This window comes from Onychostruthus taczanowskii, unplaced genomic scaffold, assembly GCF_017590055.1.
Source record: "Onychostruthus taczanowskii isolate IOZ18803 unplaced genomic scaffold, ASM1759005v1 scaffold61, whole genome shotgun sequence".
Lineage (NCBI taxonomy): Eukaryota > Metazoa > Chordata > Aves > Passeriformes > Passeridae > Onychostruthus > Onychostruthus taczanowskii.
The window spans coordinates 235230-250535 of record NW_024503790.1 but is presented as its reverse complement, the minus strand read 5'-3'; the positions used below and the strand labels follow the sequence as shown (position 1 = coordinate 250535).

General features: G+C 55.2%; 1 protein-coding gene across 1 annotated transcript; it reads left to right on the top strand.

The window, feature by feature from the left end:
- The first annotated feature begins 1787 nt into the window (after positions 1–1787).
- On the top strand, positions 1788–14513 carry LOC121344091 (neuroblastoma suppressor of tumorigenicity 1). Its single transcript, XM_041419797.1, has 4 exons — positions 1788–1952; positions 11646–11840; positions 12026–12137; positions 13277–14513. Exons 1-4 carry the CDS (start codon positions 1930–1932, stop codon positions 13529–13531), a joined length of 585 nt encoding a protein of 194 aa, XP_041275731.1. The 5' UTR covers positions 1788–1929; the 3' UTR covers positions 13532–14513.
- The last annotated feature ends 793 nt before the right edge of the window (positions 14514–15306 follow it).

Genomic DNA, 15306 nt, shown 5'->3' with positions numbered 1-15306 from the left:
CTGAGCTCGGCTCCTTCCCTCCTGCCCTCCCTCCCTGCAGAGCGGCTGCCTCTGCTCTGTGCCTCAGTCTGTCCAAACGACATCTGCAGGCATCAGGTCATCACTCCTGGTTCTGGCTGTGATATCACATTGCCAAGGAGAAGGGAAAAAGTCTTGGCCCAGGGCTTTGACAGCCTTTCAGCAGCTTCTTTCATCCCCCAGCCAAGCCGCTCTGTCCTACAGCACCTCTGCTTGTTCCTCCTGACACCAGAAAACCTGAACCCTGCTCCTCCTGCCTCCCCACCCCCAGATCCACTGATTGCTGTTTCCCTTTCATGCTGTTTACAGAACTGGAACAGGGATGAATAGTAGGAAGCAGTGAATGAACTGCATGCTGGCTCACAGCTCCTTGCAGAGCAAACACACCCCAGTGCTGAGGATCCCACAAATCCCATCCAAATACTGAACCATGGACCCCAAACACTCAGCTGAATTTCACCACAATGCTCATGGTCTGTTGCTGTGTAGCTGGTTGTATCTACATCTTACTTTTCCTTGTGAGAATTTGCTTCAAAGTCTCAGATGTCTCTTATTTCACTCATATTATTCAGAATAAAGCAGCCTCCTGGGCAGGAGCTTACTGCTGGTCATGCTGGCCCTGGGGAGCAGGTAGAGCATTGGTCAAAGGCCTGGGTTCAGCAGTGGGTGAAAATGCTGGGAAGGCAGATTTTTGGCTCCTGTTGGTGTGTGTGGTCATGGCTAGAGGCAGTTCCTCTTGTTGGCCCTTTTGGAGTTGAGCAGTGCAGTACAGGGGCTGGGTAGGTTGCATTTAGCAGGATAAGAACGTGATGTTGGAAGCAGCTTTTTGCCACCCTGTTTACAAATCCTGTTATCCTGGAGCTGGAAGGAACCGGGCAGCAGGAAACCATTCCTTCACTGGCAGCCTGCAGCCTCCCCAGCAAACACCCAGCCCCAAAGCCTCTCCCCACAGCTGCTGCCAGGGCACTGCCAGCACTTCTCCCAGCACAGCTGCTGCTCCTTGCCATCTCCCCTTCCTGCTTCTCTGATCTCTATGCAAATCCTCGCACCAACAGCAGCCAGCAAAACCCAGCCAAGCCTGGCAGGTATCTTTTGATTTGGGTAGTGTTTAATGTGGGGCCTCTTCAGATTAATTGTGCCTTAACAGAAACAGAGCCCTTCGGTCTCCAGCAATTATCGTATCTGAAAGATAGTTGTGAATGGGGCTTTGCTGAGGTGGGGTTTGGTTGTTTTTAATGGGAAAGGGAAAGAGGGAAAGAAAAAACAAAGAGAAAAAGAGGAGAAAGGAAAGGAAAAGAAAGGGAAAGCAAAAGAGAAAACCGTGCTCTCTAGTGCTGAAGAACTTTCCCAAAGTCTTTTCTGCAGCCAGGACTCTGCCCCACGGACTCTCTATCACGAATTATGTTTAAATAAGAGTTGTTGGCGTTCAGTGAGCCCAGTCCAGATTGTTTATGCCACCACAGAGCAAGTGCTGGGACATTCCCTTAGGCTCTCCTGGCCGAGAGAGCCCCCTCGTTTTGTGCCCCGGCGTTTCCAGCGGGCTCTCCCCGTTAGCTCGAGCACTTGCCGGGGGTTCCAAGGCCCAGGTCGGTGGGTGAGCTCCGTGCCCGGGTTGTTGAGGTTCGGGCTCTCCTCTCCGCGGGGCTCTCGGTGCGCCCGGCGGGGCGGGCGGGCGCTGCCGCTGCCGCAGCTCCCTCCTCCCGCCGGCCGTCCCTCCCTCCTTTCCCCTCCTCTCCCTTCCCAGCCCGATTGTGCAATCGCGAGCGGCGGGGCCGGCGGCACCGCCCGGAGCCCGGCACCGGGGGGAGGGAGGCGGCAGCTCCCGCCCGCCCCGCGCCTCCCTCCGTGGCCGCCCCGCCGCGCCGGGGATGCGGCAGCCGCCGGGCACCGCCGGGCCCCGGACCCCATGGGATGCGCCCGCCGTCTCCTGGCTGGTGAGTAGCCCTCGGCTTTGTGTGCCCCCCACCCCCGCCTCGAACCTGCTGCTTTTTCCCCGCACCAGATTTTCCGTCTCTTTCCCTCTCGCTTCTCTTCTCCCCCCCGCCGGTGATGGATGGCCGGGAGGATGAGGATGTTGCCACGGGCAGAAATCGGTTGCAGATGAGGCGGACTTGGGGGGATCTGCTCTGCAATCGTTAAACTATTTCCACCGCCGCTTTAGCTCGAGTAGAATAAAAGCCTGGAAGCCGGGGAGCCGCGCTGTGTCGGTCGCACATCTGTGGTACAGAGTCCTTCCCTCCTTCCCATCCCTGCCGGGGTTGGAAACAAAAGTGCCGAGGGAAGAACGGGAACGCTCAGTATCGATTAACCGCACCACCAGCGGACGCAGGGCAGTTCAACGATCATAAAAGAAGTTTTCCCGATGGCAAGGCAGTAAACTTTTGTTCCTTGAAAAGTTCATCCCGGGGATTAATTTACATCCTTGTTTCATGGAAATACTTGAGGCACTTTCCGTAAAGCTTATATCCAATATATCCCTACCTGGTTTTTGAACACCAGCAGAGCATTTCAATTTGTCTCAGTATTTGCAGCAGTTTTTATTCGTTCCATACAATAGCCTCTGCATTTTAAGATCAGTGGGGATTTCTCTTTTTCTCTGGTAGGTGTTTTAGGAACAGAACATGCTTTAGCTCTCTTTTGGGCTGCATTAAAGTTGATCTGGACAATCCCTTATTGCCTACTAACATTTCTCTTACGAGGACACTCTGCAATCTAACTTTTACATATAGGATTAACCCCATCAAATTGAAAATTCAGCCTGTGTGAACTGTTGGTGGATTTAGGACATGGTAGCTTTTCCATGCGGGTTTTTTTTGGAAAAATCTGCACCCTGCTGAAACAAGTGGGAAGGATCCTAGTGATATGGAGAGACCCAGATTTTCCCTTGTGTTTTTAGCCAAAGAACTCAGTGCCTTCTTTGCAATGTCCAACCAGCCAAAAATCAGCTGCACACACTGGGCACTTCTGCCTTTTGAAGGCAGTCTCCCAACTCGTAAAAGGCTGCTCGCCTCAAATTTGCAAACCGCAGGATGGGAAATGGAATTTGCCTTCAGTATAAAAATCCCAAGTGTTTGCAAACAGCCCTGAGAAGAATCTGGGCTCTTGGCGTGACCTCCCAGCGCTGAATTCCAGCTCGGGGAGTTTGCGGTCTCACAAAAAGGGCAAACGAGCAAAGGCTTCCAGAGTGCCCGCTCGTCTTTCCGGAGCAAGGAAAACAGTGGAGCTGGATTTTGGGTGCTCTGGAGGTGCAGGATCGGGCCCCGAGCCAAAGTGCTTTTCAAGGAGCCTTGAAGAGCTGCCCGTGTTGGGGTGACTTTGCTTGTGGCGTGCGTTGGCATTGCCGAGGGCGGATTAAGCTGGTGCAGCCATGGGAAACCTGCCCAAGGAGCAGAGGAAACTCTGGGCAGTTATTCCTGCCCAAACTCCGTGCTGTTCCCATTAAAGTTTAGCAGTTCTTCTGCCAGATCCCATATCCGACCACGGGGCAGACAGAGCCAGGTTCTTTCTCCGTCCTTGGGCCTTGCTCCTGCTCTTTTTGTTTTGAAGTCTGCTGGAAAAACCACCCTCCTCTGTGGTCGCATGGGCTCGGAGATCCCCTGTGACAAAGCAAGGAGCACAGTAACAGGGGTCCAGCACGGCTGAGGGCAAAGAAACTTCACACCCGCTCAAATCAGACTCTTAAAAACCTGAACAGCTGATAAAATTGTCCTTCTGGGGGAGTTCTGGAGCGAGAGCGAGGGGTGGTCTGTCCTCTGTTAGCCCTGGCAGGGCTGTGCTTGCTGTTCTCCAGACCTTTGTTTCTTGTGCAGCGCTGTTTAGGGAGGGAGGGCCGTGGGGCCGTGGGGGCCAGGGCTTTCCTGGACATAAATTAGCACCGAGGGTGGGAAGGGAACAGCCCAGCACCCATGGCAGCAGCTGTGGAGCTGGGCTGGGCTGCTGCCCCGTTCCAGCCAGGATCGCAGCCCTGCGGAGCTGAGCCTTGGAAATGGCGTCACGATGGAGCCTTGCTCGGGCCACTCTTAGATGTGGTTTAAGCCTCCTTCTCTGACACAGAGCTCAGGCAACCTGTCCAGAGGGGAGAAGGGAGCGCTGTTGGGGTCACAGTGGGATTTTCTTGTGGGTCCAGTCCTGCAGTTTTAGGAGAAACTAAATGTTAGGAGTTCTAAATGTCAAGTGTGAGGACAGCCTTGGTAGCGACTGAAAACACCAGCTGGGCCGTGAGCTTTTACATTACCTCCAAACCCCTGTGGCCTTGCATTTCATGTGTTTTTCTGCTTTGGCCAGTGCCATGGGTAAATAACACAGATGTTGGGTTTGTGCCATCAAAACTGAGGAGGCTCCTGTGGTGTAAAAGAGGACAAAGGCATATCAGGTCAGTGAATTTCTGCTGCTGTGACCAAGAGATGGCCTGAACGGGTATGAAGGGAGAGGGAGACAGCAGGGAGGATCCTGAAAGATCCTGAAAGAGCTCCATCACAAGCTCTTTTCTCCTTTGCTCTTTCCCCTTCTTGCTCCAGCAGCTGGGAACCTGATCCTGCAGGCGCAACCCCGCTGCGCTGGGTTTTTATGCAAGTTTGGTAATGAATGACCGAGCCAGGCGAAAGCCAGCGTGGTTGGCATCCGAGACAGCTCCCCTCGCTGCCTGCAGGAATTAAAAAAATCATCATCCTGGTGGCCACTCTGCACTGGAACTGGTTTTATCTGGTTCCAGTTAGGCTTGTTTTGAGTAAGACGAGCGGTGCCAGATTCTGATCTCATTTGCACCAGTGGAGTCATTTGGAGGAGCCGGTCCCAGTTTACCTCACTCTGAGCGAAAGCAGAACGGGCCCTGCTGGGAGAAGCTGTCCCCGGGGCAGTGCCCGGTGCCTGCCCGCACATCCCGGCCGGGGAAAAGCCAGCGGCTCCCGGCTGCGGGGGTTTCCTGCCGCTCCGCGCTGCGCTCCCGCAAGGACGGGACGGGCTGTGCCTGCGGCCGCACGGGGACCCGAGAGACCGAGCCCGGGGCTCTGGGGAGGTGCCGGGGCCAGGGGTGCTGCTCGGGCTGGGGGAGGAGGAGATCCTCCCTGCCCACGCTGGGTGGGAAACTCGCAGAGGTCAGGGATAGCATTGGAGAGAGCAGCACAATCCCTGTTATCCACGGGACTTTCGAAGGAGCTGTTGGACACCTACCACCCTCCTGCCCGTCCGGATGCCCTCGGCCCCAGGCTGGCTCTGGGCACGGCTGTGTGGGAACACCAGCTCCAGGGAGAAGCAGCCGGGCCCCGCTCAGGTCCGGGCATGCGAACGAGCCTGAGGCTGAAACGCTGCTCCCAGCTGTGCTGGGAAGCGCCTGGTGCTCGGATCAGCTGCACCGGCTCCGACCCGGCTGGGAATGCTCCAGGCACGGCTCCAGACCGGCCCTGGCCCGTGCAGGGCTTGGGCAGAGCCTGGACCCTCTGCCCAGCGAGCTGGGGCTGCCCAGCCCTCTGCTCCCAGAGCCGCTGCCGCTGCAGGCTGGAGCCAGGCTCCTTTTCCAGCTCCCCACAAAGCTGATCTGGTCCCAGGCTCCTTTTCCAGCTCCCCACAAAGCTGATCTGGTCCCAGGCTCCTTTTCCAGCTCCCCACAAAGCTGATCTGGTCCCAGGCTCCTTTTCCAGCTCCCCACAAAGCTGATCTGGTCCCGGGCTCCTTTTCCAGCTCCCCACAAATCTGATCTGGTCCCAGGCTCCTTTTCCAGCTCCCCACACAGCTGATCCTTGCTCCTATCCCACTCCTCCAGCTGCTCTTGGGGGCTGCAGAGCCCCACGTGCTCCAGGAAGAGGGGCAGTGGAGGTGTGGGGCCAGGATGTGTTCCTGAGCTTTAGGTTGATGCATTTTCCTGGCAGTGATTGTTTTTAATGCTAAAGAAATTGAGCAATTGAAATAAATGACCAGAAACTGTTTATATGACTCTTGCCTCTTCTACAGGCCATTAGTGGGTCCCTTTTCCAGCAGAGCTCCTTCAGAGCTCCATCCTAAGCCCAAGTCCAGAGGCAGCTTTCCAATGACTTCTGTAGGTAAAGCATCTTGGATTTTTTTTTTCCAGCTGCAAAAAAAAAATGAGTTTCCCAAGAATTCAGTGCATGGTTGAGAAGCCAGATTAAAACTCCCAATGTACCAACATCTTTTCACATTCTGGCCAATGTGGGGAGGGCAGAAGGCTTTAAAAATTCTGCACTGCTTTTCTTTATTTCTGCAACTTGCCCAACCATGCTTGAGTGGAAATTAATATGTTACAGAAAGGGAAGCTCCAACATCTGCTTCTGAAAGGAGCAGACACAGCCAGGTCCACAGTGAGAAACGACACAGCTTTTGCTCTGCTATCAAAAAGTTCTTAGGACGGATTCTTGTGGTTGTTAAATATCAAATGTCTTCCTGTGGTAGTTCCCTGTTTATTTTTTTGTAATTTCTCCCCAGATTTTGCAGCTCAGTGAAGCAAGACTGGAGCTCTGAGCTCGGGAGAGATTTCTGTGCTCAGTTAAGCACTCCTGTGTCCTGCTGTCCTGAAGAATTACCTCCAGACATTCTCAGTGCAGAGTTCTCTTCCCTCTTCTCTGCCCATATCATACCTCAAGCAGATTATTTTGGGCTGTTACAGTCACTACAGTAAGGGTCCCCAAAATTGTAAAGCTTTAGCTAAATGCAAATTTAAAAAAGGGGGAAGTATTTAATAAGAACAGGTATTAAACAACATCTGTTGTTTTGATAGATGTTTTTCAATATACAGTGACTTTTCTATTTTTTGCAGTTGAGATTTAAGCTTTCCCTCCTAATAATGCTGGCTTATAAGTTGTTTTGTTCCATGTAAGCAAATATTATTTGAGTTCAGTTTCCTAAGAGCCAATCCCCAGTAGTGTTCAGAAGTTACAGACCTAATCCTGTGCCTGAGGAGAGCCGTGCCCTGGATCTTTCTGGGATGTTTCTTTCCAGCTGCCACTAAGCAGACATTTTACTCTGGCTTTGCATCCTTTTAGGTGCCTCAATAACAATTTTCCTTTTAGCGTTTCCTGCAGTGAGATCTCTCCTGGCCACCTGCACACTCAGCAGTGATCCCACACGAGTCCTTGCAGAGCTCCCTCCCCTGCCCTGCAGTGCCGTGTCCTGCTGTGACTCCCCCCCATGCTGTCCCCACCTGGCTCCCGCCTGCCCCGTGCCTTCCCCCTGCACTTTCCATGGAGGAATGTGGGCTGAGGGCTGCTGGCAGCCAGCCCTCCCTCCTGCCCGGGCAGCCCCTTCTCCCCAGACACCTCCCTGTGCTTCCCACGCTCCCTGCACCCGTCAGCTCACATGGTGCTCCTCTGCTCTTGCAACCAGGGAAACTGAGGCACAGAGCATCTTTGGACCCTCCTCTGCTCCGTGTGGCAGCTCTTGTCAAACAGCACAAATAACCAGAGGCACACAGTGTGCTGTGGCTCCTGTCCCACACCAGCCTGGGGTCACTCTGGCATCTGGGCCCAGCAAGGGCAGAGCCCGCCTGGGTGGGGAGCTGGAAAGGAAGGACAGCCCTGTGTCCAGGGGGGCAGGACTGGGGAGGGGATCCCAGCTCTGACCCAGACCAGGAGCCAAAACCTTCCCCTTGTCCATCTCTGCTGAGAGCTCGTGTGTCACAGAAGGGCCTGGATCCCTGAGGCACAGCATGGAGCGAGCCCCGTTTCTGTGCCGTGCTCACAGCCTGGGAGCCTCAGCCCAGTGATGTTTGGAAAGCTTTGGGCGTTCTTGTCTCTCAGAGCCTGCGGTGCCTCGTGTGTGGCCGTGAGCACAACCTACCTGTGTTTGTGGTTCTCTGTATTTGGCAGAATTGCAAGATCCTGGATAAGAAAAATACCTATAAACACATTCAACAACTCGTAAAACATTCCCCATGTCCACCTGCAAGCTTGTCTTGTGTTATGGTGTAAACTTCCCACTGGAAAAAGAGGGTAAAACTGATTAGATCTGTTTTATTTTCCTCCAGAAGTGTTTGGTTTCCAAATGTCTGGGAACAGCTGTGGGCTGGATGGTGGGAACGTGGCCTCCGAGGTAATTCCAGTGATTGTCCTCTGGCCCATGGAACGATGGAGATTTTCCCAGCTGCTCCCAGGCGCTGGTATTGTCCTGCTGGGGGGACTCCTGAGAGTGCTGGGATTGCTGGGATGGGAGGAAGGAGCTCTTCTAGGTGACACAGAACATGTGAGGTGGTAGCAGAAGATCTCCACGCTGTCGGGGAACCCCTGCCCTGCTGGGCTGGTACCCTGGCCCAGCTGCCCCCCAGTTCCTCGGGCACGGGCTGGGAAAGAGCTCCGGAGCACGGGGCTGCAGCTGTGCCTGTGCTGAGAAGTTGTTTGTGCCGGGAGCTGGGATGTGCCAGGTTCAGGGCTGAGTCATTTATTTCCCAAATGCTGCCGGAGGGATGGCGAGGAAGCTGCCATGTGGCTCCCTGCAGAGGGAGCGGGGCGGGGGGAGACCCTCACGGACCGGTGGCTCTGCCGGAACTGAGCTGAACTTTCTGCTTGAAGAGCTTTGACTAGCGGGGAAAAAAATGTGCCTCGGTTCGGGGAAGAGAAAGAAGCCCCTGTGTGCGGGGAAGTGGCTGCTCCCGCCGGGTCAGCTGGGGAACACACTTGTTCCTTTCGGGCTGCAACGTGTAATTTAGCTTGTCACGGAGGAATGTGCTCAATGCCTTTATTTAATCGGGAGTTTGCAAACCTGCTCGGGTGCCTCATCTTCCTTTTTCCCTTCCCTTCCCAGCCGGGGGGGAGAAGGAACACGGTGCTTTTGTCTCCGTGGCTGTGGCTGCTGTCAGATGAATGGTGTTGGTGGCAGCTCTGTTCGCATGACTGGTTTGAGCTATGGACACGCTGCTCCCAGCGCCGGCTCCCTCCCAAACTCAGCTGCATCAGATGTTTTCCTAGGCACTGGCATAAACCTCGTTACTTACTAGAAAAGTAGCCCTGCGGGTTCCAGGACATTCCTGGGAGAAGGAAAACACCATGTGCTGGGGATGTGGTGTGCTCGAGGCTGCAGGTCACTGGGGGATAGCAGTGCCGGGGGCCAGGGTGCCCTGAGGAATGGGGGACTCTTGGAACTGCTCCAGCTCCAAAGGGGGGCCTGCTTCCCCTGCTGGGAATTCCCCAACTCCCCACTCTCCCACCACCCCTTGCACAGGGAATGGCGGCCGTGGGGGCCCTGCTTACAAACACACCCTGCTCAGGAAAGGAGAAGGCTTCAGCACATGTTTAAGTACTTTCCTGAATCCAGGCCAGGCCCTGTGCTTTAGCGGAGCACAGCCTCACTCATCTTCACGGGAGCCCAGATGCTGGGAGAGGATCCCTCGTGCCTCTGGCAGTGAGTCTGCTCTGAGCAGCAGAAACTCCTCCATGGGACACAGACCCCAGGAAACAGGACTTGCCAGCACAGACAGGAATTTTGCCTCTTTGCAGCTGGGTAGACATGCACAGAAACCTGGAAAAAACCCCACCTTTCTTAGGAAAGAAGGAAATTGCTCTGTAATTGGGCATGTGGAAATGAACTTGTGTGCTGACTCCAGAGGAATTTGGGTTGTTCCCCGGGGGGTTGTGATTGCTCTTTGGGTCACATCCCAGCTCTGATCTCGGACTTGCCTTTGGGAGCAGGATTCCTCAGCACAGAGCCACTGGCATTTGAGGAATGAGTGATGCTTGTTTCGGAAAGCAAACCAAGTATGAGTCTGTGTGTGCAGCTTAGCCATGTTCATCCTTCAGAAATTGCAGAATTCCCCCACTGAAATTGGAAAAAAACCTCAGGCACAAGAGTCCTCTTCGGGACAGATGTATTTAACTCCTGAGCTTGCACTCTACTAGTGGTAGTGCAAGCTCAGGAGTTAAAACCCTCTGCTTATCTCCAGCCACCACCTGCAAAGTCTCCTTTGTGCAGGTATTCCCATGTGGAGCCATGGGATCCACATCCCACAAGTGCTGGGAGGATTACGAAGCCAGGGCTTTGCAGGTGCTGCTGCATTATATTACCGTGGTTCTTGTGTCACCAGAAAATGAGGAAATTTAGCAGAGATCCCACAAGATTCCTGCAGAGATCCCGTGAGTGAGGATTCTCTTTTCTGTGTGCCATAGGATGGAAGACAGGGAAGAATCTTTCTGGTCTGTCTCTTGATTCAGACCCAGGAGGCTGAGCTCAGTGGAGGGATAACAGGGCAAAATCCCATAACGACCTTAAAATCCCTGAGTGCTCAGGAGGTCGTCTCAATCATTTAGATAAATCTGATGGTCCTGCAGCCCGCGGGGTGCGGATGAGGACTCCAGAGGAACAGGGCATTTTCCCTCTCCTTCCCAGCAAGTGTTAGAGGGCTGGGCTCAGGAGCCATGGGAATCAACAGCAGTCTTTCCAGTGTGGGCTGTGTGGATCGTCATCTGGATAAATAAATAGAAGGAAATAACAAATAACATGGTTCTAACAAATATTTTAGGAAGTATAAACGCCTTTCACCATGACTCCATCCAAACCCTTCACAGGAAAAAATTTCCCTGTTTCTGTGTTGCTTTTCCATCTGCCTTTCCCCAGCGATTGGGGAGTGTTAATTCAGGCACCTCGGTTGGAGAGCAGAGCAAGGAAACCTCGGGGGGATTTCTCTGGGGTGGGCAGTGACCTCCAAGCCCACCACGTTTGCGAGCGAGGTCTGTCCTTGTGACGAGGCCCCCCCTTATCCCGTCCTCGGAATAACCCTCCGCAGAACTCGAGTGTCTCTGTACAAATAAACGTTGTATTGTTCTTTCCTGCGGGTTTCCAGCCTCTGGGCTGAGGTTTCCCCGTGCTGCTGCCTTGCAGCGACACCTGCTGCGTGCTCCCAGAGGAGAGGGGTCCCGGCAAGGCTGCCCTTGGCTTCCCAGGGGATAGAAAAGGAACCGGGAAAGCTTGTTCCTTCTTCAAATAAAAACATTTCTGTGGTGTGGGACTTCTCCAGCCTGGCTCGACTCGTGGCGGTGACACTTTTGGTTTGCAAACTTCTCCCAGCCCTGCTTTGAGTGGGAAATGAGGAAAAGCCTGTTGTTGTTCCAGGCACAGAGCTTGCGAGAGGCAAGGCAGGTATTTAGCTGGCCCAGAGCTTGTTTGGAAGAGGAAAGAGGCAGAGTAGCACATCCCACGCCCCGAGCACAGTTCTGGGAGCTGTCCCGGCCCCAGCAGTGGCTGTGGAGGGGGATCGTAGGGATCTATCCAAATTGCCTGTGACAGAGTGCATTTTCCAGATCACAGCTGAAGACATTAATTAAGCCTTCTGCTTAAACCCCCAGGCAGGCTGACAAAAGAGCAGGGCCCTTGGCATCATTAAGGAAGGGAAGCAAAAGAACGTGAATAGATTGATTAACAGAAGTGAGAAATTGGTTATACACACAGCGGTGTGATCCAATTACAACAGACTTTTACAATGAAACTTACAGTGCTGAGGACATAGCATTAGGAAATAGCATTAATACTGTGCAGAAAGAAATCCAGTTTGCATTCTGCCAGACCAAACAGGACACACTAGGTCCAGTGGGGCTGGACCTGTGCTTGTAACAACCAAGAGTTTCCTGGGGGTAGGAGAAATTGGTTGCTTTGCCAGTTTTCTTTGCTGCTAACATTTTGCTCTTTGTGTGCAGGTGTAGGATTTTGGCAGAGCTGGCCATGATGTTATGGTTCGTGGTGGGGGCCCTGTTCCCAGTGCTGCTCCTGGCTGCTCCACCACCCATAAACAAGCTCGCCCTCTTCCCAGACAAGAGTGCCTGGTGTGAGGCCAAGAACATCACCCAGATCGTGGGGCACAGTGGCTGCGAGTCCAAATCCATCCAGAACAGGTAGAGATCTGCCCTCATGCCAGGGCTAGAAGCAGCTGGTGGCTCTGGAGTGCCTCTGGGGACTGTCACTTGCACAAGAAGCCAGGCACGGTGTCCTGCCTCTGTCTCAGGGGAAGGTCAAATCTCTGCCCTTGCTGGGAAGAGCAGCACCTCCCCTGAGCCCCACCCTCCTGCTGTCTTTGCAGGGCCTGTCTGGGACAGTGCTTCAGCTACAGCGTCCCCAACACCTTCCCCCAGTCCACAGAGTCCCTGGTTCACTGCGACTCCTGCATGCCAGCCCAGTCCATGTGGGAAATTGTGAGTATCCTGCTCTGCTCCATGGGGCCCCAGCTCTGCTGTGACACCACCTCAGGGCCAGTCCTTCTCCTTCTCTGGGCTTTTCCCGCTCACAGTTTCCTTCCAGGGCATCTCTCAGGTGACTGTACTGTGTCCTGAGGTGCCTGGGTAGAGGAAGGAGCTGCTGGAAGCTCTGCTGAATGATCTGTTATCCATCTATTTGCAGAACCATCCCTGTCGTTCCCTGTATTATTTATCCCTATGCTTATCCACATTCCTGCTCCCTTTGTCCACCTGCACCCCCCTGGGAGGTCTGTCTGTGTTGGATGTCCAGAAGTTCATCCTTAGACCTCACAGTTCCATGTCACCTCTGATCCTGGCAGAGCCATAAACCTTGGTCCAAGAGAAGCCCAGAGCCCAGGGAACTGGCTTTGCTCTCTGCCTCCCTTTCAGCTCACATTTGATGAGAGGGTTTAGCCCAAACTACCCAGGCTGCTTGGCATCACCTCTTGTGGGTGGCCTTTGCTGTCTCACCAATATTCCAGTGCCAGCAGTGCCTGGGAGCTGAGTCCTGCTGGAGTCAGTGCTGAAAGGTGGGAGTGAGCTGGGGGTTGGTGTCTCCTGCCATGTCTCAGGTGAAAGGAGGAGAGGAAATGGCCTCAGATCGCACCAAGGGAGGTTCAGATTAGATATAAGAAAAAAAAAATTCACTGAAAGGGTGGTCAGGCTTTGGAAAAAGTTCCCCAAGGAGGTGGTGGAGTCCCTGTCCCTTGGAGGTGCCCAAGGACAGGACAGTGCTCTGGGCTGGATGACAAGGTGGGGACAGGTCATAGGTTGGTTTTGGAGGTCCTTTACAATCTTAATGATTTAGTGATTCCATGGTTTAGAGGTGACTGTGGTGGTGCTGGGTTGATGGTTTGACTTGATGAGCTTGAAGATCTCTTCCAGCCTTGATGCTCCTGTCATTTTCCCTGAGTATCTGGAACAAGACATTCCCAGAGAACTCCCACTTTGCAGACTGACCAGGGCTTTGCTTCTATGGATAGAAACCAATCACATCTGGCCTAAACCACCGCAAATCTGCAGGGTCTGGGGCAGGTCACCCCTCCCACCACGGGAGCCTGAGCACTGACCCGCTGTGTCCTTGTCCCACTGCCCAGGTGACACTGGACTGCCCAGGCAACGAGGAGATCCCCAGGGTGGACAAGCTGGTGGAGAAGATTCTGCACTGCAGCTGCCAGGCCTGTGGGAAGGAACCGAGCCACGAGGGAGCCCTGTTCAACGTGTACCTGAACGCCGAGGAGAACATGCCCCATGAGGGGCCTGCGCCCCACCACTACCCCCACCACCAGCAGGAGCTGGAGGAGCCGCCGGCCTCCAGCCACCACCACCACGAGGAGGAGGGCGAGGAGTGACCCGTGTGGACTGTCCTGGCAGGGCTGGGCGAGGGCTGGGGCCAGGCTTTGGGGAGGGAGGGGGGTGCTGCAGTCTTTCCTGTCAAATCGCTGCCCTCGTGTCGCCCCCGACACCGCGGGGCACAGGCAGGGCTGAGGCTGGAGCTGCAGGCTGAGACACGGGGGCTCGGCCTTCCCGGATGCACAGAGTAATAATAATAATAATATATTGAGAGGAGTGGCACGAGGGGCTCTGGCTGAAAGCAGGGGCTGGGCCGGGCTCCCGGGGCTCTCTGCAGGCTCCCAGCTCTGGGGGGATCCCTCTGAGTCCTGCTGGGTTCTCCTCATGCCCAGCGTGGAGGAGGAAGGGAGGCAGCCTCTCCACAGTCCCAGGAGGGATCCCACATCTCTCTGGGGTGGTGGGATCAGCAGCACCCCTCCTGCCTCCTCTCCCCTTGCCTGCCCACAAGGGCTCAGTGTGGACATGCTCCTGGCACCCACTGGATCTCGGTCCCATCCCAACCCTTTGTATCAGGTGGCTCTTGGGGAGGGTTTTGCCCCAGGATGTGCCTCTGGGGCTGTACGTGAGGGCACTGGGAACCGTAGTGGTGATAACCCTTACCTTGCTGTCCCCAGGGCCATCACGTTGCTTCCTGGGGACAAGAGACTTGGATCGTGAGCGCTGGGGCTTCATGTTTTGGGGCTGCAGGGAAAGGCCAAGAGCTGGGGTCGGTTCCACCCCTGTCCCCCCTCTCCCTGCTGCACTTTCATGGTGGTGGAGGGAGAAGGGGCTGGAATGTCCCTGTGCAGGGAGTGCTTGGGCAGGGCTGGGGGTCGGGGTGGGCACGGCCTCTGCTGCCCCTCTCTCTCTGTTGTTTAAAGCTGATTCCTTGGTGTTGTCCTGACAAGAGCTTCCAGAGCTTGTAATCGAATGCCTCCCCCTCCATTTGACAAGTTTTGGGTTTTTTTTTTTTCTTAAATAAATTAGTTCTGATTTCCACTGCTCAGTGCTCTGATGCCTGTCTGGTTTTTGGCAGAGCTGACGCCAGGACAGGCAGCGGTGCCGGAGGCTGCAGGGCAGGGGAGAGCCGTAGTTCCCACAGCTTTGAGCTGCATTCCAGCTGGGAAACGGAGGAGAGAGCTGCTGGAAGGAAAACCGAGCCCGAATCCTGAGCGTATGGGCTGCATGTGGCTGGGGGAGCCTGTCCGGGGAGCCTGCCCGGCAGCTGCGGCCGGGCGGGCCGGGTCCCCTCGTGTGGGAGGATCCTGCGGCCTCCCCGTATCACGCGAGCCCCCGGCGCTGCCGCCGCTAGGGGCCAGCCTCGGCCCGGCCTGCTCCGGCATGCCCGGCATCGCGGGCCCGGCCTGCTCGGGCAGGACCGGACAGGACATCCCTTCGCGGGGACGGAGGGGCTGGGCACCTTGGCTGGAGCTAGCGGGCTCTTCCCAAGGCTGTTTGGATCGGGCATTCCCTGGGCAGGGCAGCGGGTGCCCTTGCAAACCTCTGGTTCCAAGGGTGCCAGCCAGAGCAGCGTGGGTGTGCCCTGAGGAATGGTCAGTGATGCTCCTTGGACTGAGCCTGGGGAAGGTCCATCAGCTCCTGGGGTGGGGGGCGGCAGAGGTTGTGCTGGGCCAGCAGACAGCTCTCACTGTGCCTTTGTTGAGCTCAGCTCTCACTGCCCCTCACTGAGCTCAGCTCTCATTGCGCCCCTCACTGAGCTCAGCTCTCATTGCGCCCCTCACTGAGCTCAGCTCTCATTGCGCCCCTCACTGAGCTCAGCTCTCATTGCGCCCCT